Source organism: Hibiscus syriacus, unplaced genomic scaffold (genome assembly GCF_006381635.1).
Source record: "Hibiscus syriacus cultivar Baekdansim isolate YM2019G1 unplaced genomic scaffold, ASM638163v2 tig00110226_pilon, whole genome shotgun sequence".
In the NCBI taxonomy this organism is placed as follows: Eukaryota; Viridiplantae; Streptophyta; class Magnoliopsida; order Malvales; family Malvaceae; genus Hibiscus; species Hibiscus syriacus.
In genome coordinates, this window is record NW_024062637.1 from 473,901 (window position 1) to 500,323 (window position 26,423).

At 33.2% G+C, this 26,423-nt stretch overlaps 1 protein-coding gene and 1 long non-coding RNA gene across 2 annotated transcripts; both read right to left on the reverse strand.

The window, feature by feature from the left end:
• Positions 1 to 1,536: 1,536 nt before the first annotated feature.
• Positions 1,537 to 2,173, reverse strand: LOC120114476. The gene is made up of 4 exons (XR_005515396.1): positions 2,124 to 2,173; positions 1,844 to 1,920; positions 1,661 to 1,700; positions 1,537 to 1,576 (listed from the first exon to the last, which is right to left on the reverse strand). It is a non-coding gene; the product is annotated as an uncharacterized LOC120114476 (long non-coding RNA).
• A 2,025-nt stretch (positions 2,174 to 4,198) lies between these two features.
• LOC120114475 (mitochondrial inner membrane protein OXA1-like) lies at positions 4,199 to 8,263 on the reverse strand. Its single transcript, XM_039135374.1, has 10 exons — positions 8,162 to 8,263; positions 7,446 to 7,941; positions 6,904 to 6,994; positions 6,323 to 6,370; positions 6,084 to 6,142; positions 5,488 to 5,563; positions 5,256 to 5,387; positions 5,041 to 5,148; positions 4,755 to 4,809; positions 4,199 to 4,648 (listed from the first exon to the last, which is right to left on the reverse strand). Exons 2-10 carry the CDS (start codon positions 7,916 to 7,918, stop codon positions 4,371 to 4,373), a joined length of 1,320 nt encoding a protein of 439 aa, XP_038991305.1. The 5' UTR covers positions 7,919 to 7,941; positions 8,162 to 8,263; the 3' UTR covers positions 4,199 to 4,370.
• Between the last annotated feature and the right edge of the window lie 18,160 nt (positions 8,264 to 26,423).

Here is a 26,423-nt window from a genome sequence, read left to right on the forward strand (position 1 = left end):
CATAATCGCCACCAAAATCAGTAGAAAATCCAATCAAAGCCCACCGGAATAGCAACGAAATTCTCAAGCTCCATTAGACCGGCTAATGTGCACCCATAGAAAACAGTTAACGTGCGCCCATAGAAAACAGTTAACGTGCGCCATCACTCTACACTACAATATTAATCTCCCATTTATGCTTGGTATTGTTGGTCCGTTTATACTTTAGCTGCCTCTGTAAAATCGATAGTTTTTGGTTAAGTTGTAGATTGCAGCCTATGTAAAACCCATAGTTTTTGGTTAAGAAGAGAAATGTAGATGCACATGATTTTTTTTTAAATTTAATTATCACGTAATATTTTTATTAATGGATTAACAGTCAATAATGATTGAGAGACTAAAATCGAAAACACACTTAATTTTTAAATCGATAATCAAAATCGATCAGACTAAAAATAAATAAAACTATTCTCTTGGTTTACCCTTAGTTAAAAATGGGGTTGGGGGATGATAGGGCATGCTTTTCTTTTTCTTTTTTCCCAATAAATTTTAAAGAAATAATGAAATTTTTTTGCTAGTATTGTTTATTCGTGCTTTCCATGGTGATTAGTGATTACCACTTATTGGCCATTAGAAGCAGGAGTTTTGATTTTGCATAGGTCCAAGGATTTTTTTGGACAAAAGCAGTGAAACTGAAAACGACTACGTTAAAGGCTTGTAGTGTTTTAGGGTAAACTAATACTTAGTCATCTATCTATTTCTGTAGCTCTTATATCTTGTTAAAAATTTCAAATAATCCTACTCACCCCACGCTAGAATCCTATTGCGGCACCTCGAGAAATAAAAAACTCCTCGATCACCCGGTCAAAGATATGTGCAAGAGGAAGATAAGAAAGATATACATCCTTCTCAGTCAACTGTAAGATTTCTCAAGAAACAAACAATTGAGTGAGGGAAAAGCAATAAAGAAAAAAACATGTCAAAATTTTGAGTCGGGGAAAAGAAAGAAAGGTAAAACGAAATGACAGCTGAAACTATTTGTCTTGGAATCAAAAAGTTCAGTGGAAAGATCACCTCTTCATTTACACTATCTAGCAGGAGTTTCATCCCTGCTATAAGAGTAACATCAAAACTCCCTTTGGATCACCAGTGGTTCCACTAGTACACACTATTGTGCAAATATCACTTTTCGTTTTCTCTGGTAGATCAAAATTTTTATTTTCTCCCTGCAAGAATCATACATAGGAACTCAAACCAGAATTAGTCGTCACATACATGTTGAAATGCAGCGATTGTAACTAGTGGTTAATAGGATAATTAAACAATTAGAAAATAAGCATGACATATGGTTATCAGATGATACTAAACCTGACAATTCATATATCTGGTTATGTTCGTGTATTTTCTCGTGTCATAATCGTTGGCTAAAAATGAAACAATAGCTTCAGCAGTATTTAACTATTTTCTAACAAATTCAAGAGAATAACAGAGCAAATGCCTACTGATTTAAAAAATTCTTCCCAAGGATATATTGCCAAACCATGCTTTTCAGCTGTGGCTTTCTGCTTGGGTGTTACCGTCCCAAAGCTAACAATTTCTGTGTGGCAAAATTACATGCAAAATTGCAGATAAATTATTTCTTACACACCCTTAAAATTAAATAAATAAATAGATGCCATACTTCGCAAGTATTCGGATGCCTTTGGAAATGTTTTAAGCAGCTGAAAATGCAAAGAGAAACCTTAAATGAGAAAAGGAACTATTTGTGCAATTCCAAATTCTTGGATTGAAAGAGAGAAAAATATTTTCCCTATTAGTTCTTACGCAATCCAAGGATTCAAATTATAGATATTAATATGCTTACCTCGTTAATCTTTTTTTCCTCTACAAGTGCTATTGAAACTTCTGCATGGCATATGATAAACTCCACAGCACCAGAACCTATAAAGTAGATGAAAAAGGTAAAACATTCATCAAAAGATGCATGCTATATTGGGATTCACACATTATTAACAGAGTTTAAATGTTTTAATATAACAGACTATCGCCATATTCAAAAATGGAGAAGCCTACATGACACTAACATTGTTGTCTGCAGAAACTTGTGATTAAACAAAATTCAAATCATGTTCGATAACAAATACCTAAAGTGTCATACAAGGGTACACAATAGAGCCCATGAGCATTGCAGGCCTGTATCAATGTTGCTGTTTTAGTAAACATTTTGGGCAACAAGAATTATAACTGCAAAGTGTATGACATCAGTGTAACTAGAGAAGTTTAACATGCTAATCAGATATAAACAAGCAAGAATAATCATACCTCCATGCTTATTACCCACTCTGGGCAATTGGCACCATAAATACCACATTTTCCTCCCTAAAAGTAGTGAAAAAATAGCATGTGACTGTGGATGACAATCACATAATTAGTATTTTCGTTGCAAAAGTTTCGTCGATAACGTTATAGTAAAAAAATGTTAGAGCATTACTTTCTCAACACCAAAGCTCCGGATGGAATTTCCGAGTTTCATTACGGTGTCATAAACTTCTTTGTAAGTTTGCCACACGTACTCTCCAGCCTGCAGTTAAAGCACGGCAATTTAGACGCACAAACTATAAGGCAGAGGCAGCAAACATAACAAAAGCAAAAGCAACAGAGAAGCAAAGAATAAAAGACACGTCAGTGGCAGAGCATACTTTCTGCCGGCGACCAACCATGGGATTATCAGGATATTTCTCAACTGACATGCTGCGAGGAGGAGATGAAATGCTAGTCATTATCATCAAATAGAACAAGAATTCGTCACAACACAATGAATTTGAGTTATATTACAGTTGGATAACAAGGTCGATCTATCCACATTAGCAAATTTTGAATCTTCAAATTATATAAACACCGAAACATCGAAATAATTACTACTATTGAACATTCTTTTTTGTTTTTCAGTTCTACAGTGTTGAAAGAACTACGAGCTTTCAACAGTAATCATGGAGAAATCGTTATTTCGGTATGTGTAAATGCAAATTCACGTGTTTCAAATACTAGACGTTTGATAATATAATTAGATCTTATTCCATGACCGCCTCGGCTTCAAATTGGTAAGAGATAATCAAACATTTAAAAAGAAATCAGAGGAACTTCTAAAGAGAAGAAAATTTTCCAAAGTCATCAGACATCAAACGGGGAAAAATAAGAGCTAAATATCTATTCATGTTTTCTTGGCAACCAAGCAAGAGCTTAAAATATAAAAGAGGAAAAATAGAAATCGTAACCGGAAAATGTCCCAACAACTCTTCATTCCAGGAACCGGAGCAGGGAAACCATTCTCCGCAAAACAACTGCGATAAATAGGACTGATTGACGGTTTTCCATTGGCGGCGGCCTTCTCTTCCTCTACCTTTATAATATAACACTTGTCAGCCATTTGATCAAATTCTAATGTACAAGTGATTCATCCACTGTACACACTTTGGATGCTACAGTTTCCACTTTCGAGAGAGAGGATTTCTATGAATACATTAAAAAAAATATTTTAAAATATTATAATATTAACAGAATGATTTAGTTAATACATTCAATCAATTTGATGCTAATTTTAATTTATTTTAATAAATTTAATTATTCAATAATTTAATAAATTTATTGAAATAAATGGAGTTGAGTATGATCAAACCTGCTACTTGAGGGAGATTTGACGTGCCTTAGACACTAGCTAAATTACAATATTCTATATATCCTATTGAATTAAATTGAAATTAAGATCAAATCAGAATTAAATTAAAATAATGATCAAATTAATTGAATCTGTGTAATAAAGATTAAATCTACAATTACACTTCTTTTAATTATCATGCCAGAACCAAACGTTAACAACAGATAGCTTGACTGATAATATCTAAATAATTAAATAGTCTAATCGATAAAATTAAAAGGGCAGTGATTAAAATAGAATCAACATAGTTAAGGTGGTCATAGGTGTAACTTCCCAAGATTGAAATATTTGTAGCTTTTCCAAATTAAAATCTGAATACATATGTAAATATTTAAATCAAATCAAATATTTTAAACGTAAATGTAAAACAAATTCATTCAAAAAGGGTAATATCTACATTCCCTATGGAAACCTGTCCTCAATATAATAACCAACATGGGCTTTACACATTCTTATTTTGAAGGCAGCCAAAAATTCCCCAGATTCCGGGGAAAAAGATATTTCTCAATTGCATAAAAGCACTGTCATTTTTGTTTCTATGGCCCCAAAATATAAGGACTACAAAAAATAATGCACCAAGCATGTTTTTAATATAAATATGTCATTCTTAGTCCTCAACTATAACACCAGCAAGTGGAAAGTATAGGCGGATCAGTTCCTGGAAGGAAAGCTTCTCTCACCTCTTCTTGTTTTTCTTCCTTCCTTTAACTTGTTTCTCTAAATTTCTGAGCCTTTGATTGATGGTTGAAGAAGAAGAAGAAGTTGTTCTTTGGTTTGATGCTTTTGTTGGTTCAACAGGCAATGAGGTAGACTGTTGTGATACTGTTTTGGCTTGTTTGAGTGTTTGTTTCAGAGCCGTATACAGATCGATACTAGGCCGCGGTGTAGTAACGGCTGGTTGCGGCGGTATTTCAGGAACACCTAAAGCCTTCTTCACTCCAGGAGCTTTCAGCACTGCAAATTTAAAAATTTCAAAGAAATGTCGAAAAAGCAAACCGCTTCTCATGCTACTTACGGTCAAATGTTTAATCGATTGATCGCATGATATTAACCGACTCACCTAGTCCATATGTAAGGGAAAACAAATTTGATGTGATCCAATAACAAAATATGGCCTGTCGAATAAAATGAGATGAAAATTATAATTAGTCGGTAAATATTTGGCATTATTTTCCAAAACCAGCTTGTTAGAGTAGGCAATGCAAATGTACTATATCAGCTTGTTAACGAGAACTGTAACATAAACACACAATAACCCGTTCGAATTGTAAAAATCTTAAATGATATTGACAGCTGATGGCACATACAACAACGTGCACAAGTTGGGAAAGGAAGTGGTGGCATACCTTTGGAAAACTCATGGTAAACGGAACTGTAAGAGCAGCGAGGACCCGAGAAACATTTTTCATAGTTTTAGCAGCAGGATTCCCTTCCATGCCTTCTTGCATGTTGCACTGAGGACACAAAGCCGTTAATTAAAAGTTTAAAACCGATTCAACAAAAGAAAGGCATACAGAATGTTGCTCGATGCTTCAATTTATCAACAAAACAGGAAGCTTACCTCCACCGTTATCAAAAAAGTCAGTGCTGTCAAAGCTGGAAAGATGTATAAACTGTCCGGGGTGCTGAGATCTGTAAACCAGTATGCTCCACCATATTTAAATGATGGCATTTTCTCAGCCATTGTCGATATCTGGAGTAAAAGACCGGTCATTAGATACAATTCTAAATGTACCACATTTGATATAAAAACCAAACCAGAGAGTTACTGCAAAAAAAAAAGTTTTTCTTACAGCCAGGAAAAAGCTGACAAAGATGGGCCCCTGAATAAAAAGCCCTTTCAGAGGTGTAAATGGAGTCACACCATATCTGCAATTATTTAACACAAACAATGAAATTGTCAGGTAAAATCAGTAAAAATGTCTTTTAGGACATCGACTATATCAAGCACATTTCTGATCAGTCAAAACCTAGAGAATACAACGAAATGAACTGTCATCTAAAACAACTCATGTTTAATATATTTGTGCTTCTAACTTCATATGTACAAAATAAATCCATTTAGCATCCTCCGAGACAGATTTCATGGTAAATGCTAACATAATGAACCTATCATGACCTCAGAATAATATGGGGACCTGGAGTCGTTTATGATGGAGAGGGGTAAGAGCACTATAGATTAATTAAAACATTTCGATCAATGTGAAGTTACAAGCATATTTTCCTACAACAGAATAGCCAAGTGGAATTACAACCCAGTGCCCTTCGAAAAGTTCAGAGATAATAGCATGAAAAGCCAAATTAACAGGTTTTTGTGATTCAATCATGGAACCAAAGGCTATGGAATCTATTACAAGTATGGCCTCATCCGAATGGAAAAGTGGCTTACTCCTTGAAAAGCTTTTTCATTTCATTTTGACCATCAGCCATTGACAGGGAATCATTACCCTGCAGAAAAAACAGGTAGAAATTTGTAGAACTTTATATTACCATAAAATAAAATAAAAATTGTCCATGGAATCTGAACATTCTCCACGATCATGCACAACACCTAAAAACAGCATGCTGTCTAAAGAGTACAGATGGTTCAAAATAATGACAAAACTATAGTTGAAGCTGGCACCAGACCTGGCTTGACATCCGCTCCTTGATTTCCTCCAAGTGTGGCCTCATTAGCTGCAAGATGGACACAAATTACTAAATACGGTGGTCAATACTTAAATGAAATAACAAGATATAAGTTAATCAATCTATTAGCTGTGTCTAAGCTGTAAAACAACTTACAAGAAGAAAGAATATCTAGAAGAAGAGCCATACATGCTTCCTTTGTCCATGTCAAATTAATAGTTTTCTTTTGGTATGCATCCTCAGAATATTCTTTTTTTGAGGGTACCAAAATGTACAAGTCAAGCAGAGACAGACTAAAGTTTTTAGAACTAGGACAATATGGTGATGTCTCTCAGTACTTTCGTTTTGTTATGACCATTAACAATGTCGGTAGTATAATTACTAGACTAGAACACAATTTGCATCATCAAATTATCCAGCATATTCAGATTATAACGCTTTAATTCTTTAAAAAAAGTGTACTTATCATAAAATTATGCCTTGTGTGTAAAATCAGGTGAAATGCATCAAAATGGAAGTGTATAATACAGAGCGCGCAGAAATAAAATGAACAAAAGGATGTAAAAAGTAAAATCACACACCGTCATTTTTGTGGTAGCTTTAAGTTGATTTATCAAAAGTGGAAGAGTTGAACCACGAATCAAAAGTGTTGTCACTACTATGGAAGCCCACCTGAAACCAATAGATGAGTAATATTATTAAAAGAACCAAAAGTTTAACTTCAATTGCAATTAATCAAAACTTCAAGATTAGCATAAACCAAGAGGTCAGACTCAGAATATTTCATAAGACATTCGCAGATTCACATCAGGATTCAATTTCATCATTAATCCAACCTCATAAAAGAATAAAAAGCAGATTAATTTTACCAGAAACTTAAAAGAGATAGTATAATGGAATGATAAAGCATACAAGTTTAACCGGTGTTCGCCGAATCCTTATATTTATAGCGCTGGTAGTTTATGTCGTCACCTTTTCATCATCTAAAATTTGGCTGGGGTAGATGGTATAAAGAATGAGTTTTGAAGCAACTAACTGAACCATTACATTAGAGATTCGCCAGTTCAACAAAATAAATGAAACCAGTAACGCACATGTCGTTCAAGTAAATGCAACAACTTACCAGTTGAAGCCCGTAAAGGAATGAACAGCATCAATAACATACTGCAACGTAGCAACAGGCAACCAACAATCAGCAGCAGCAATGGCAACCTCATTCACAGCAGGAACCTGACTCACGGCTTCAATGGCAGTATCCTTAAAAGCTTCCGCGACATCAGTCATAAGCTCGACCTCTTTAGCCCCATCACTAGCCATAGTTGACATGTACCGACCAAAAGAGATCCCGGTGCCAGGAAGAAAAGCTAGTTGGGAACATCTTCTATCTTGGAACAACACACCAAACCCTGAGGATGAATTACTAAACCCAGTTCCAAAAGATCTCTGTTGACCCAAATTACCCGGCTTTTGTTGCGATTGGGACTCGTTTAAAGGATGAGACTTACGGTCATCATCATGGAAAATGTACGCAAACGATGGTTGATATCGTCTAGCTATTAGAGTTGCTCTACGGGAAAGGCTACGGCTAAACGCCATTGATACGAAGAAGAAAAATTCCTCTAATCAAATGAAAAAGGAAAAAATCAAATTCAAAGTTTAAAAGCATAAACAGATCAAGTTAATACATTAAAAATACAAATTATTCACCTTTTATTCCGGTCAAACAAAACTACTACAATAAGAATGCTGATGCCAGAATCTAGGACCTTAAAGAATAAAACATAATAGAAAGAACTTCAACGATACTGGAAAGAAGAAGAAGTAAAAGAGAAAACTCGCCTTTTCAATCTCTTTTGCTCGAAACAGAGAGTCGCCCTTCGAACAGAACACTCCCCTGATTTCTGCTTACTCGAACACAACAGCTCTCTTTTTTGCCCTCAATGTAAGAGTCCCTCTTCCTGGGGTTAATCCCGTCCTCTTACGGTAGATTGAATGGGCCGCCTTTGTTGAATTTGGGTCCAGGTTAGCTCAACTATTGGTTGTCATTTGATATTTTTAGTAATTTAACAGATAAATGTATCGATATTAGATGTTTTATACGTATAAATTGCGTTATACTTGTATATGTGTGTTTATATTTTATTATTTAATAAAAATAATTTTATTTTTAATTTAAATATATATTTATCTAAAATTTTGAATAAATTTTAGTGGGACCCTATTAAAAGTTTTGAGTCTTCTGGGTTCACCAAACAAAGTAGGCAGTCGGACCACACTCCTTAAATTCGGAAAAAAGGTTAAAAAATAGTGTGATCGGTTAAATAAGTGATCGATTTAAATTTAAACCGATTATGTTATATTATTTAATCGAAAATATTATCAAATACAATAACATATTATGTAGCGCTTATATAATAAAATAGGCATTTAACCGGAAATATTATCAAATACAATAACATATTAGGTAACGCTTATATAATATAATAGGTAGCGCTTATATTGACCTATTTTCTTAGTAAACCGGTATATTTATACCGGTAACATTGTAAATTTACCTATTACATTATAATTATCGGTTTCGATGTTTTTTGGATCGATACAATTTTAAATGTATCGACACTTTATACATGCACCTCGTTGGGCATTCATTCTGGAAAAAAGTATCGAAACAAACTTAAAAAGTGTCGATACATTATGTAGACATATTTTCTCATAAAACCGGTATATTTCTATCGGGTACATTGTAAATTTACCTATTACATTGTAATTATTGGTTTCAATGTTTTTGGGATCGATACTTTTAATAAATGTATTGACACTTTATGTGTGCACCCCATTTGGCATTCATTATGGACAAAAAGTATCGACACAAATTTAAATGGTGTCGATACTTTATGCTGACCTATTTTCTTATAAAACCGGTATATTTATACCAGTTACTTTATAAATTTACTTATTACATTATAATTATCGGTTTCGATGTTATTGGGATCGATACTTTTAATAAATGTATCGACACTTTATATTCTGGACAATAAGTATCGACACAAATTTAAAAAGTGTCGATACATTATGTTGACCTGTTTTCTAATTAACCGGTATATTTATACCGGTTATATTGTTAATTTACCTATTACATTATAATTATTACTTTCGATATTTTTGGGGTCGATACTTTTAGAAAATGTATCGACACTTATTTAGCTAGTTATTGTATATACCAAAATATGTCATGCGAATTTAATGTTGTACCCACCCTTTAACAACCACTACCAATATCACATCCTATTGAAAGCACGACTGAAATGTTCTATGAACCTTTACTTACATCTCCATCAACTCCAGGACCACTGAACTTGCACAACAAATTTTTTGCCATGGATCATACTGATGCAGACAATGTTAAGCCAACCGAGGAATGCCATGAAGTACATAATGTTGATGAATCTGACAGATTGGTTGGTCAGCTCTTCTCTTCACGTGATCAAGCTTGGTACTTTTACAAGGGATTCGCACGGGAACATGGGTTTAGTGCACGTAAGGGAACAACACGGCTTGACGTGGAAGGGAATGTGAAGTCACAATAATTTTGTTGTTCCAAAGAAGGGTTTCGAGTATCAAAAGTCAATACTGTTGATCGTCAACGTGCTCATACGCCAGTCACAAAAACATGATGCAAGGCTAGAGTCGTAGTTACAGCAACAAATACAAACGATCACTGGTTATAAGTAAGTCTTATCAGAAACATAATCATGTATTGTGCACACCTGCTATGACACCATTTATGGGTTCTAATAGAGCTGTAAGTAAGGCTGATATCGATGAGGCAACAACATTGAAAGAGGTCGGTGTTGGCACGTTACAAGTAATGAACTATTTAACGCAGCAGTCAGAGGGCTATCATAATATTGGATTTACACATAAAGACCTCTACAATGCACTTCAAAGAGGTAAAGTAAAGGAAATCGTCGATGGGGATGTGAATGCACTTATTGTTTACTTTGATTATAAGAAACATGATGATCCTGAGCTTTTTATGACATACTCGGTAGACGAATCAGGGGCATTGCATAATCTTATTTGGTCGGATTCTACATCGAGATCAGATTACACATGCTTCGGTGATGTAATTGTGTTTGAAACAACGTACAAAGATAATTTTTATTGTCAACCAATTATGCCTATTGTCGGTGTCAATCATCACCATAACATAATTGTGTTTGCCATTGCCATAATCGCTGACGAGACGTCTCAATCTTTCGAGTGGGTGCTACAGAATTTTTTAGAAGCCATGATGAATAAATCGCCTATTTCAGTTGTCACCGATGGGGATAGGGAAATACAGAGGGCAATCAAATCCGTTATATCTTATGCTAAGCACAGATTATGTTCTTGGCATCTTTCTCGCAATGCACAAGCTAACATTGGTGACCCAAAATTTACAGCAACATTCTCAAAATGCATGGCTTCCTGGTTGACAATCGAGGAATTTGATATTCAATGGCGTCAGGTTGTTTCAGAATTCAACGTCGAAAAGCATCCATGGGTGATTGAGAAGGGAAATACTCGGTACTTATGGGCACAAGCATATCTAACCAATCATTTCTTTGCCAATAAAATAATTGACATCTCTGTTGCGTAATTTTTTCATGTGAGTAGTTGGGTTTAGGGTTTAAAATGCTTGCAGTTATGTGAAAATCCTATTATTCAGTAGGTTCTCTTCAGCATGATAGGCATAATTGCAAAGTTGATTCTAGGTTCGGTCTTCATGCACAGCAAAAGCTACCGCTCTTGGTAAATCTTTAAGTGCCAGATTTCTTGTGCTCTGCCTCGAGGATATAGGTTACTGCACGCATATAACTAATTGGTCTCGAAACGTGAACGTATATCATAACAACTATCCTTATATAAAAAAAATTAAGAACAATTCTTCAACAACTGAATATAACTATTATATGTAATGTTCAATCATGCACTCCTTACGTTGGAGGGCTCTAAACCCTAAACCCTCAAATGATGCTTGCCTTACCAATTCCTAGCTTACCATTTGGACCCTGCAAGGGGTTTTATTGGCTATGATGTCAACATGATTAATTACACAATCAGAACATATTCAATAGGTTTTAACATTTTTTACTTTCTACTTACCACACCGTTAACCCATTCCGTAGGCTTCAACGTTGCAACTTCGGATACACTAGCGAATTAATTTCCCATTGAGATTACATAATATATGTATGAATCATTAGGATTAATATCTTTGTCATGAAATATTTAAATATCACTCACAAAGCAATATATTTCACTTACCCCGATTCTAACCCACTATTCCATAAATATTCACAAATTGCAGCTTCGAGGTCATCAATTCCGCTTGGAATATCCGCTTTTTCATCCTATAATTTTGCATACAAATTTTTGTCACTGCAACATGATAAAGATCAAATTAAGTTTTATTTTATTCAACTTACCTTCTGCTTCTTCTTCTGGGGTGCATGACATTCCGAATCCAAATCTGCATCTATAACACTCTCCGGTGTATAGATCACATCGACATCCTTCCTCCTCATTTCCTCCATCTTTTCTTCTTCCTCCATCTTTTCTTCTTCATATTTTTTCAGTTCATCGTATTTTTGCTCTACATAACTCTTCATCTCTTTTATTTCACCCTTCAATTTTTCCCCTTCATCCAAGTATTCATCAACCACCCCCTTCACCCGCGTAAGTTCACTCCTCAATTCCACAACCTCCTTCACCGCTCCATCAATTTTTTTAACCGTCACCATCTTAAGTTCACCCCTCAACACCTCAACTTCTTTCACCACTTCACCCCTCAACACCTCAACTACTTTCACCAATTCACCCCTCAACACCTTAACTTCTTTCACCATTCCATCTATTTTTCCTTCTACTTCCCCCTTATGCATCTCAAGTGTCTCTTCGACTCTCTCAAGTCTCTCTTCGACTCTTGATTGTCTTTGCATGATATCAAATTGGATTTTTTTGATATCAGTCAATTCAGACATCAAAATGTCGAATTTACTCTGTTTTCTCTCACTGTCATCCCCCTCACCGTCATCCCCCACTACAACCATCTCTTCTTCCTTCTCTTCTGCCTCCTCTACCTCCTTGTCAATAACCTTCAAAATTAAATTACAATATTAAGACATTGATTATATTCTTAATATTATTTAATTACATTTATTACCCTTTCTTGCTTCCTCGGTCTATCCAACTTCAACTTCACCATCACTCTAACCACCTCTTCCTTCCCTCATGCACGGATGTGTGCCACTTCGGTTCTTTCATAAGTCGGCAATGCCTCACAGCACGACCAAAAATTGAACAGTGCAACCTGCATTTATAATAAAATTTATAATTTTTTATAATAACTATACTATCATTTTATATAAAAAAACAAAAAACGTTCTTCAACTCATTTACCTCTAAGATTGCTATGTACCCTTTGAGGTATCTTTGGCTGCACTTTTTAAAGTTATTATTGATTTAATCAATCTCGAATGGACATATTCAGCCCAATTGAATTCACCCTTCAAGCCTTCATCGCAAATGAGCTTCATATAGTCCTTGTTTGTTGACGTATCACCCGTTGGACAAAGAAATATCCCGACAAGGTACAATAGAACTCAGGCCTTCAGCTCATCCCCCCGTAAGATCCACTTTTGATTTCCTCTTCAAGTTCAGCATATGTCACATTCTGCTTCAAACCATATTTGGAGGCAAGTGATTCAAGTTTTAATTTTTGTTATGTGTTTTATTACATTCATTTTTAAGATTAATTTTCATAAAAGGTTTTCTCTATTTGTTTATGTTTTCTATTAATTTTGTCAAATAATTTGATATGATATTTGTTGTACAACCCATACATGTAGCATGAATGAAATAAAATATTGTAGCAATTAACACATACTTACACCGGTGTAAGTATGTGCATCTCTCAATATCTTCATACATAAAAATAAGCACATATTTACACCGGTGTAAGTATGTATATCTCTCGATATCTAGGTACCTAAAAAGAAACACATAATTATATTTGTATAAGTATATTTATTTATTTTCAAAAAAGAGTTATTTGTGTACAAGTTTTATTTTAAAATATATAAATTAAAAATAATAAAAAGTATTATTTTCTATTAACTTTTATGTAAATATTTTGAATTTAATATTTTGAGTTAATATTGTTAAAAAGAAAATATATCTCTAGGATAATTTGATAAAACATATATTTTTTTATCTTATATTTCGATAGTCAAATACTGTAAACTTACATTTCTACCAAGTAAATCAAAGAAGTTAATGCAATATTCCCAGTAATATGATAAGTAATATAATATTCCGATAATTTTATTCTAAAAAATAATATTATATTCCGTGAACTAAAGTACCTTTAATATTTTGGATGTATATTATGTTAGTCTATATACAAACGTGAAAATGAAGAAAAATAAGCAAAACAAGGGATGTAAAATTGAAGTAGAGACAGTCTGTTAGGTGGTGTTTGTTTTTGTAGAGGTAAAAGGTCTGTAGTCTGTGGATCACATCTGCAGGCATCTGCAGCAGAAGAGGTGGACCAAAAGTCTGCAGTCTGCAAGAAGAAGATTATTTGTTTTTTAACGTTTGCAGACTGCTAAAATGAACTGAAATATAAATAAACTGATTTTTTAAACATAAAAGAGTTTTGCAATACTAAGATTTAAATAATTTTAGTTTTACAATACTGAAATTTAAATAATCCATACAACTATAATAATAAATTATTTAAAATAAATCAATCCATATTTTAAAATAAATCAATCCATACAAATAATTATTTAAAATAAATCAATACATACTAATAAATTATTTAAAATAAATCAATATACTAATAAAATTTTAAAATAAATCATATACAACTACAATAATAAATCAATCCATATTTTAAAATAAATCAATCCATACTAATAAATTATTTAAAATAAATCAATTCATACTAATAAATTATTTAAAATAAATCAATCCATACAACTACAATAATAAATCAATCCATATTTTAAAATAATCAATCCATACTAATAAATTATTTAAAATAAATCAATCCATATTTTAAAATAAAGCAATTCATACTAATAAATTATTTAAATAAATCAATCCATATTTTAAAATAAATCAATCTATACTAATAAATTATTTAAAATAAATCAATCCATACAACTACAATAATAAATCAATCGATATTTTAAAATAAATCAATCCATACTAATAAATTATTTAAAATAAATCAATCCATATTTTAAAATAAATCAATCCATACTAATAAATTATTTAAAATAAATCAATCCATATTTAAAAATAAATCAATACATACTAATAAATTATTTAAAATAAATTATTTTAAAATAAATCAATCCATATTTTATAATAATTTATTTTAAAATAATTTATTTTATAATAAATTATTTTATAATAAATTATTTTAAAATAAATTATTTTAAAATAAATAACCTTATTAAATTATTTAAAATTATTTTAATAAATAACTATATTTTATAATTGTTCTTGAAGAGGTTTGAAAACCTTTGAAGACCTTTGAAGACATAAAACCAAGTATGCACAAAGAAGAGCTCGCGCAGACGTTTGAAGGGATTCAGTCTTCTAAAAAACAAACAGTCTGCGAAGCCTAATGTCTGCGCGTGGTCTGCGCGACGCAGACATAAATGGTTTGAAGAGCTTGCACAGTGAAAACAAACACCACATTAGTTTGTCCGGGAAGAAAGAAGAGTTATTGTTCCCTTGTGTTTCCACAATAAAACTTTTAAAATTTGAAACTCCTCACTCCTTACTCCTCACTCCCTAATCTTCGGAGACTATCTAGGGCCAATTATTAATTTTAATTATTTACTTTTAAAAGTGATGTAAAAAAGCATTTTTTTTAAAGTGATTTTCAAGAGTGTAGTTTATAATTTAATTGTTTGAGATTAAAGTTAAAAATAGGTTTAAAAATATAAAATGTCCATTATAGATATTATGTTGTAAATTAAAAATATAATTTAAACTACATTTATGAATACTATGATATATAAAATATAAAACTTAAACTATAATAAAAATATATATTTTATTATAACTCATTATTAATATTTTATTATATAAACGTTAAACCATAAATTTTATTTATTTTTAAGTAATTAAAATAAATTATTTTTAAGGATGTTAGTAATAAGTTGTATACAGAGTGGTTGGTGTTCACGTGGATTGAAGGAGTCCAAAGAAATGGACTCCCCTGTCGTATACGTAGAATGCTATAAGATGAACAAAAAAAAATAATCAAAGGTAGTTGAAAATCTCGTGAAACATTGCGTACGTAAATTCAGCCACTTCTCCATGCAGTACACGCAAATCTGGACAAGAGGGCCATAAAAAACAACCTTTAAATACAAATTTTGCTCATAAAGAATGGATTTTGGCATTAAACATTTCAAGAGTGTTTCCTTCCAACCAATCCATTCCCGTGTTTAATCATCAATAGAAGTTATTGTTTAATGACGGTAGATAGATATAAACGCAATGATTTTGGTTCATATGCACTTTTTATATTCAAGATTCATATATTAAGCACGCGAGAGAGTCCGTGTGAGTTTGTGACCGTCTCTCTCACAATTTTATTTAATAATTTTAGTTGTTTTTCAAATTTATGTATTATATCTGAAATTTGATATTTGATATTTAATATATTTAAATTAACATCTATTGGGAAATCAGGTTAAGTAACACAGAAATAAACGAACAATAAAGAAAATAAAGAACACAAAATCTAATGAGGTTCGACAAGGTGCCTACGTCCTCGGGAGCGATAAGCGGTTGTTTTCTTATTATTAGCAATAATAATAACAATTAGGTTACAATTACATAATATAAAAGCAACTTCGGTATAATGACCAAAATAACCCTGTACCGTACCTCACAAATTATGTGAAGTGCAAAGGAGACCATGTTTTCAAAACCCAATCTGTTTGGAGCCTTTATATTCGTGCGTCTCTCACTCTCTGGCTAAATTATAATCATACAAATCAACTGTATTAGAACCACCAGCAGTTGGATTAGAACTTTCATCTCTCTCAGCTGCTACTGGATATTGTTCTAAATCCATCAGTGCCTTGTCTTGGTTCTGCTGCAACATTAAATGCTCATCAAAGACTACATCTCTACTGATCACCACTTTCTTTGCAATCGGATCCTAAAACTTGTATCCATTGACACCTTTTTTGTAGCCCAGAAATATGTATTTCTTCGACTTTGCATCAAGTTTTGATCTCTCATCACCAGGTACATGCACATAAGCAGGACAACCAAAAATCCGTAAGTGACCAAAATAAACTGCATTACCTGTCCATACCTCTTCTACAACCTTGCCACTCAATGATGCCCTTGGTGATCTGTTAATGAGATAGCATGCCATGTTCACAGCCTCTGTCTATAAGATTTTAGGAAGCTCTACATTCAGTCTCAAGGATCTTGCCCTTTCATTCAATAACCTATTCATCCCTTTCTGTAACACCATTTTATTGTGGTGTCTTGCGTATTGTAAAATGCATCTGAATCTTATATTCCTCACAGAATTTCAGAAACTGTGAATCAGTGTACTCTGTACCATTATCAGTCCTCAAATAATTGATCTTTCTACCTGTTTGGTTCTCCACCTCATCTTTCCACAGCTTGAACTTGACAAAAACTTCAGATTTTTGTTTCAAGAAATACACCCAATATTTCCTAGAAAAATCGTCAATAAAAGTAACATAATACATAGATCCACCCAATGATGATTTTCTGGTAGGCACACATAAATCAGAATGCACATAATCAAGAATCCCTTTAGTTTTGTGCTTTATAGTTGTGAAACTAACTCTAGTCTATTTACCAAGAACACAAAACTTGCAAAAATCGAGCTTGCAGCTTTTAACATCATGCAATAAATTTCTTTTATGCAATTCAACCATTCCACATTCATTAAGATGAGCAAGACACATATAACATAGTTTTGTATTATCATCTGTTGAGTTAATCGATCGATGGAATAGGCCAAGAGGGGGGTGAATTGGCAATTAAAATTTTGGTGGAAGCTTTTGCAGAAAATTGAAAAGATTTGCACAGCGATTTAGAGTGGTTCGACTTTCTCAACCAAAGTCTACGTCTACTACCTTAGCTATTTACACTAAGGGTTTTCCAACAAATTCACTAATTTGTTCTTTCTTTTGAGGCCAAAGAGATAACCTTACAACTCCCTCAAGAATATACCCCAATTCTTGAGAACACTCTTTCTCAAAGAGAAGATTACAAATTTGCAAACTTACAAGGAAATCCTCACAAGGTAGATTGTTTGCACAATTCTAGAACAAAGAAAAGAACACTAAAAATGAATACTATTGAGTACAAGAAGTGTTCTTGAAAGCAAAATGAATATTGAATGAAAATAGGCTTGAATTGCTCAAACAATGAGTTTGATGATTTCTCTTTGATTCTCTCTTGATTCTAGTTGCTGTTGTTTCTTCTTATTGATCAATGGTTTCTAAGCTTGTTTAAATACACCTTCTAATGATTCTAAACGTTGGGGATGCTTAGTGGAGTCAATAGAGTCGTTTAAGTGTGAAAACAATTAATTAAAGCAGTTGGGAGCGTCAGTGCATTGATGCATACCCATGGTGCATCGGTGCATCAATGTAAAATTTAAATATTTTGACCGTTGGACCCTTAGTGCATCAAATGCACTAAGGGTGCATTCGATGCATAAAATGCATTCGATGTTTCAAAATAGCCAAAGTGCATCGATGCATGGTTTGTGCATCGATGCATCAAATGCACTGAGTGCATCGATGCATCAAATGCACTGAGTGCATCGATGCATGGTATATGCATTGATGCGTAAAATGCATTCGATGTTCAATTTAATTCATGGTGCATCGATGCATGATTGGTGCATCGGTGCATCACTTTGAAAAATTGATTTTAGGCTTGATTTTGGTTCAAAATACTTTGTGAAAATTGTTTCAAAAATAGTTTAAGTATAAAACACAATTTTACACATTTAGTAAGGTTTGAAATTGATCTTGAAAGACTTGGAGTAATAATTTGATATTTGATTAATTAAATCAAATATTCTTAGAAAATTATTTGTAAAATCTTAAAATTCATTTAAATTTAATTTGTTATATCGAAACATCAAAATGTTTTCAACAATCTCCCCCTTTTTGATATAACAAAACATTTGTGTTATTTTAAGATTTTCTAAAATTTTGAAATCAATTATTGAAAAATTAATCCCCCTTACTATAACACTTCTCCCCTTTAACACTTAATATTTCTCCCCCTTTTTGTTAAATCAAAAAGACTTTAAAAAGTTTTTAAACAAGGTTTTGAAAAACATAGCCAATTTATTTTAAATATATATAGCTTAAACTGCTAAGATCACAATCAAAAGAGAGATTAGCCATCAATATTCATAATCAAATGTGAAATGTCGTAATTGGTCATAATATAACTAATATGTAAATGATGCAAAAAAAAAAGTTAATAAACATTAAGCTCATAATGAAAATTCAAACCAAAACAAATATATATATATTAAGTTTAAAATCCAGTCATCCAATCATAACAAATCCAAGCATCTAACAATCCAAAACAATCGAAGTTTGAAATAACAAAGAAAGCATGGAGAAAAAGCTATAATCCATCGGAGGGTCGGGAGGAGGAGGATAATGAGCTCGGACTTCAAGAGTGAGCACGTCCATACATTCTCGCATCTCCCACTGAAACTCAGTAATCTGAGACTCCATGGAAGCAAACCTCCTATCAAACAACTCCAAGAAAGATCGAAAATATGTTGGCATTTGATCTTCTTACCGTGCTGGTTCCGGAGCAGGCTCATCGTCTGGTACGTGATCGTCGATATCTTGCATAAGTTGTTGAAACTCAGGATCATTTCAGCAGCCGGTGCTGGAGGAGGAGGAGGACCACGACAAGAGCTATGAGCAGCTCGTGAAGAGCTAGCTCCCGGGGTTTACTTACCGGACCGAAATACCCAAAGACTGGTTTCCTCGTCTTGTTTCCAATCCACTTTCTTCAATGAAGTAATATTGATTTGGTTTTGGAGTGGGATAGGATTGTCGAGAGAGACGTCTAGACCAAGTTTGATAAAGAGGTTACTAAGAAGACATCCATAAATCAATGTTTCAACATGTTTTGAAGGAACTATGTTTATGATGTCCACTAGTTGACTGAATATAATATGGGGTAGATTTATTTTGATTTTATTTTTAATACAATACATCTACCATAAATCCCTAACACGAAGTGTGGAGTACCTACCTCCCGATGGTCTAAACCACCAAGAGATCATCAAATGGAGAAAACGACCGTGATGAGATCGTAGAGTACTAACATTAGAGTTTGGAACATAGAGATATTCCACATTTTCATTCTCATTAAATGACCCATCATCATCTAACCCAAAACGGAAAGCTATAGTCTTAGGGTAAATATTAATATATTGGCCTAAAAGATAGGATCTAATGGCTATAGTCCCACATTGAGTTTTGTTTTGAATACATACCGCATTGGAATAGAAAATGCGGACTAACTGTTGATAAACGATATGTTTGAGCTGAAACATTTTATCAAACTTCCAAGCTTTAAGAATCGGAAGGTATTCAAAGTCAATATCTATCATAGCTTGAAGAGAAGGAATACGCTCTTCCCGGATTCTATAAGTTTGAAAAGAATTTCTGTACCTAGAGTACAATTCGTCTCTACTACGCTCAGGCATGTTAAAACAAGATCCTAATAGGCTATTAGGAGGTTAAGGAACGGGATTAGGAGGTTGGTTTGAACGAGATCGAATCGATAAAGTTATAGGGGGTTTGGGATTAGACATGGTTTAGGAATTAGAATGAGAAATATAACCTGCAAATTGAAACACATGTATGCAACTTAATTAATCCCAAAACTCAATTGAGTCCGTAATAATTCAAGGTTCTCTAAACCGAATCCTAATGGGAAAAGTTTTGAAAACTATTTGAAAATAATGTTTGTAAAATTATAATATGTATAGTTTTCATGAAAACAACATAATTAAATCAAAAAACATCAAATTTAAAAATTAAATTTAGATTTTCAATTTTTTTTATTTTGAAAATTCAAAATTCTTTGAAAATTTGTGAGTATTTGATGAATTAGTTGTAAAATCGAGTTTCTAATCATCAAACAATCAATGCCCGATATAATATTCATCCTAGAACTAATTAAAACTAGTCATAAGATCAAAAATCAATAATATAGAGGTTTTTGAAATATTACCTTGAAAATTTAGGATTAATGAGAATGAGATGTTGTTTTGCACGATTTAATGATAAGAGCAGGATAAAAAGTTGAAAAACTCGAAGATTCCGATAAATTTTTATTGATTTGAGATAAATAGAGAGTTTAAGAGAGAAGGGGGACAAGCGGATGTATGAAGAGAGAGAAGGGTTTTGAGAGAATAAAGGAAAAGTAGGGTTTTTAATCAAAAACCCGACGGATGCATCGATGCATGGCCTTGTGCATAGATGCACATTCAAGGCGTGCATCGGTGCACCTTCATGGTGTATCGATGCACATTCAAGGATGCATCGATGCACTGTTAGATGTATCGATGCATGAAGCACAAAAATGTAAAAAAATTGTTTTAAACACTCAAAATGCTAAATTAATTAGCTCTATTGGTATTGGCAACTCATATATTGAAAATTAATCATGTTCAATCAATCAAATTAATCCTTAAACTACTTTTGAACATAAAATTAATTTTCATCAAGCAACATAAACTCCCCCTAACTATTAGCAAAGAATGCAATAAAAAATTATCATTATAAGCATTTTTCATTTATTCTTAAAAGTGCTAAAATTATTTTAAACACTAAGTGAAGATAGGTCAGTTAAACCTAATTCTCTCCTAAGTGTCCAAAATCTTTCCTTGTCTAAAGGTTTTGTAAAGATATCCGCTAATTGGTGCAAAGTATCAACAAATTCTAGAACTACATCTTCCTTAGCGACATGGTCTCTAATAAAGTGATGTCTAATTTTAATATGCTTAGTTCTAGAGTGTTGGATGGGATTTTTAATGAGACAAAATAGCACTAGTATTGTCACACTTGATAGGAATGGTACCTACTTCAATTCCATAGTTAAAAAGTTGTTGTTTCATCCATAAAACTTGTGCACAACAACTACCAGCTGAAATGTATTCTGCTTCAGTGGTAGATAATGCTACACAATTTTGTTTCTTTGAAAACCAAGAAATCAACATATTTCCAAGGAATTGGCAAGAACCGGAGGTGCTTTTCCTATCTAATTTGCATCCTCCATAATCCGCATCAGAAAAGCATGCAAGCTAAAGGTAGAGTATCTAGGATACCAAAGTCCTAAACTAGGAGTGTCCTTAAGGTATCTAAAGATTCTCTTAACAACTAGTATATGTGATTCCTTAGGGCATGATTGAAATCTAGCACATAAGCAAACACTAAACATAATGCATGGTCTACTTGCAGTTAGATAAAGCAAATAACCAATCATTGACCTATATATTTAACATCCACACATTTACCTCCTTCGTCTATGTCAAGCTTTGTTGATGAGCTCATTGGAGTTTCATGAGGTTTCCCATTTTCCAGCCCAAACTTCTTGAGCATATCTTTGACGTACTTAGCTTGATTGATGAAGATGCCATCTTTTCTTTGCTTGATTTGGAGTCCCAAGAAAAATGACAGCTCCCCCATCATGCTCATCTCGAATTCACTTTGCATTAGCTTAGAAAATTCTTGGCAAAGAACATCATTAGTAGAACCAAATATTATATCATCAACATAAATTTGAACTACTAATAAATCTTTACCTTTATGTTTTAAAAACAATATAGTGTCAACCTTCCCTTTTGAAAAACCTTTTTCAATTAAAAAGTTTGATAATCTTTCATACCAATCTCTAGGAGCTTATTTTAAACCATAAAGCGCTTTTGTCAATTTAAGAACATGATTTGGATATTTTAAATCTTCAAAACCAGAAGGTTTTTCCCATACACTTCTTCCTTTATAAAACCATTTAAAAACGCACTTTTAACATCCATTTGATATAATTTAAATTCATGAAAACATGCAAATGCTAATAACATTCTAATTGCTTTCATCCTAGCTACGGGAGCGTATGTTTCATCATAGTCTATGCCTTCTTCTTGAGTATACCCTTGAGCAACAAGTCTAGCCTTGTTTCTCGCTATATTACCACTTTCATCAAGCTTATTCTTAAATACCCATCTAGTACCTACAGTAGATTTATTACTAGGCCTTTCAATTAATGTTCATACTTTATTTCTCTCAAATTGATTTAACTCTTCTTGCATAGCCATAATCTAATGTTCATCATTTAATTCTTCTTTAATATTCTTAGGCTCTATGCATGAGATAAATGCAACATAATTACAAATATTTCTAAGAGAATATCGAGTTATTACCCCTTTAGATGGATCACCTATGATTTCACCATCCTTGACATAGTTATACTCTCTTGGGTAAGATATTTCCCTTTCTTCAATGGTTGGATTCTCGAGAGGATCATGAGTTTCCTCATCTTTTGTTTCTTCATTTGATGATGGTTGTCTAACGTCATTTGTATTTATAATACCTACATCATCAGTCACACAAGAATCCTTCCTTGGAAGGAGATTATCATTGAAAACAACATGTATAGACTCTTCTACAACTAAAGTTCTTTTATTAAATACTCGATAAGCTTTAGAGTTTAAGGAATAACCCAGAAAAATTCCTTTATCACTTTTAGCATCAAATTTGTCAAGATTGTCTTTACCGTTGTTCAAAACAAAACATTTACATCCAAAATGATGAAAATAGCTAATGTTAGGCCTTTTATTTTTAAAAAGTTCATATGGAGTTTTCTTCAAAATAGGCATATTCATTACTCGATTAATAACATAACAAGCGGTATTTGTGGCTTCCGCCCAAAATTATTTTGGCAAATTATTTTCACAAAGCATGGTTCTAGCCATTTCTTCTAAAGTTTGATTTTTCCTCTCAACAACTCCATTTTGTTGAGGGGTTCTAGGTGATGAAAAATTATGGCTAATACCATTAGAATTACAAAACTCAGTAAATCCAAGATTTTCAAATTCAGTTCCATGATCACTCCTAACACTAGTTATAGAGTAACCTTTTTCGTTTTGGATTACTTTTGAAAACGTGATGAATTTTTCTAATGCTCCATCTTTAGTACTTAAGAATAGAACCCAAGTATATCTAGAATAGTCATCTACCAAGACAACCCAAGCTAGTAGTCCTAGCTGGCCCAAAAAGATCTATATCGATCAATTGTAATACTCTACTATTGATACATCGTTAATGGATTTAAAAGAAACTTGCTTCTGTTTTCCTTAAGCACAAGCACCACATATTTTATCACTATCAAATTTAAGCTTAGGCAAGCCTCGAACTAAATTTCCTTGAATTAGCCGTTGCAAAACACTCATACTAGCATGTCCTAGTCTCCTATGCTATAACCAACTATCATGCTCATCCTTAGCAACTAGGCATAAATTAGTCATATCAATAGAGTCTAAATGCCCCATGTAAATGTTTCCTATTCTATGACCAACAAGCATAATCCGATTAGATGCAATGTCAATGACTTTTCAACCATTAGTTTCAATCATGACATTAAATCCCTTATCACGTAATTGACTAATGCTCAAAAGATTATGCTTTAATCCATTCACATATAAAACATTCTTAATTTGTATGGAAGGGGTATTACCTATTGTACCTATACCTTCAATGTGACCTTTTGAATTATCACCAAAAGTCAATTCTCCTCCATTTTTGGCGTTAAGATCTATGAACCGGCTTTTGTCCCCGATCATGTGTCTTGAGAATCCACTATCAAGGTACCATGAGTTTGAATTTGTTTCCCGTACCTTGTAGCAATGCTCATTTTCCTACAAACAAAGATTAATTTCTAATTTTTGGTACCCAAATTCTTTTGGGTCCATATTCATTAGTTTCTAAAATCCTAGGCCCCTTAGGTATCCATTTTTTTAGGATATCTTTATCTTTAGTAGTAATGAGTCTTTTAGGAACCCATATACTTCTAACGAATTTTCCATTAAGGTTCTTCGGGGACCTCTATGATTGTAGTTTTTAAAACTTTTTCTAACAAAGTTGGATTTTGAATTTTCTCCAATTTCAAAACGTTTTGTTCCAACTTTATCAAAAAGCTTTAAGATCATCAATTTTCTTTTGATGATCATCATTGATCTTTGAAAGTAAATTTTCAAATCCGAATTTTTCTTTTCAAACTCTTCTAGTTTTGATTTGCAAATCTTTGATTTTACTTTCAAGATCGTTGTTGGTTTTGGATATGAGTTTATTTTCATTTTTCAATTTTGAAATATCATTTTTATATTTAAAAACAATTTCTCATAATCTGAAGCCAACCCATTATTTTCTCTAATAACTCATCATAAGACAAATCATCTAATTCGGATGAGTTAGAAGTTACCTTAGAATCTTCCCCGAATGCCATCAAGCACAAGTTAGCTACTTCTTGTTCCTCTTCATCGGAACCTTCTTCATCGCTCCATGTAGCCACGTGAGCCTTGTGCTTACTCTTTGATTGACCCTTTCTCTTCAATTATGGGCAATCATATTTGACATGCCCCGACTTTTTGTATTCATAGCAAAGATAGGGTCCTTCTCTTTTGGTTTATTTTTGAGGCCTTCATTTCGTTTGAATTTTCTTCCTTGGTAAGGTCTCATCATTTTTCTGAACTGTTTGGCAAACAATGCCATTTCCTCGTCATCGTCTGAATCACTCTCTTTATGGATTTGAGAGCAACTCCAATATTTTTCTTATTCTCCTTCTCCTTTGGTGCTTGTCAATCTTATTGAGGTCCACCTCATCTTCAAGCATCATTTCATGAGTGAGGAGGGAACCAATTAGCTCTTCAAGAGTTAAGGACTTCAGGTTCTTAGCCTCGATGATTGTCGTCTTCTTGGATTGCCATGATTTTGGAAGTGAGTAAACTAACTTCCTCATAAGTTTTTCGTTTGGAATTATCTCTCCATATGATTTGAGACCATTGACAATCGTAGAGAATCTATCCGTCATAGCTTTGATATATTCATTTGGTTTTATCCTGAAATTTTCATTGCTATGTGTTAGAAGACTAATTTTAGATTCTTTTACCTTGTCGGTGCCTTCATGAGTGACTTGTAGTTTATCCCATATTTATTTGGCGGTTGTACAAGATGAAACTCTTCCATATTCATCTGGTCCAAGAGCACAAAATATGATATGGATGGCTTTGGAGTTGAGTTTGAACATTCTTGTCTCTCCTTCACTCCATAATCTTGGATGAGTGAGAGGCTTGATATAACCGTCTTCTACAACATTTCATGCTCTCATGTCACTTGATTGAATGAAATACATCATCCTATTCTTCCAATAGGCATAGTTAGCTCAATTAAGAAATGAGGCTTGTTGACGGGCATCGAATCGAGACCGAAGTCGACATTTGAAGTAGAGGCCATTGATGACTTGATAATCGATGTAACTCTTCCCAAATCGACTCAAAAGGCGATTAAACCTTTAAATGAGTGAGGCTCTGATACCAATTGTTGAGTTAATCGATCGATGGAAAAGGCCAAGAGGGGGGGTGAATTGACAATTAAAATTTTGATGGAAGCTTTTACAGAAAATTGAAAAGATTTGCACAGCGATTTAGAGTGGTTTGACTTTCTCAACCAAAGTATACATCCACTACCTTAGCTATTCACACTAAGGATTTTCCAACAAATTTACTAATTTGTTCTTTCTTTTGAGGCCAAAGAGATAACCTTACAACTCCCTCAAGAATATACCCCAATTCTTGAGACCACTCTTTCTCAAAGAGAAGATTACAAATTTGCAACTTACAAGGAAATCCTCCAAGGTAGATTGTTTGCACAATTCTAGAACAAAGAAAAATACTAAAAAATGAATATGATTGAGTACAAGAAGTGTTCTT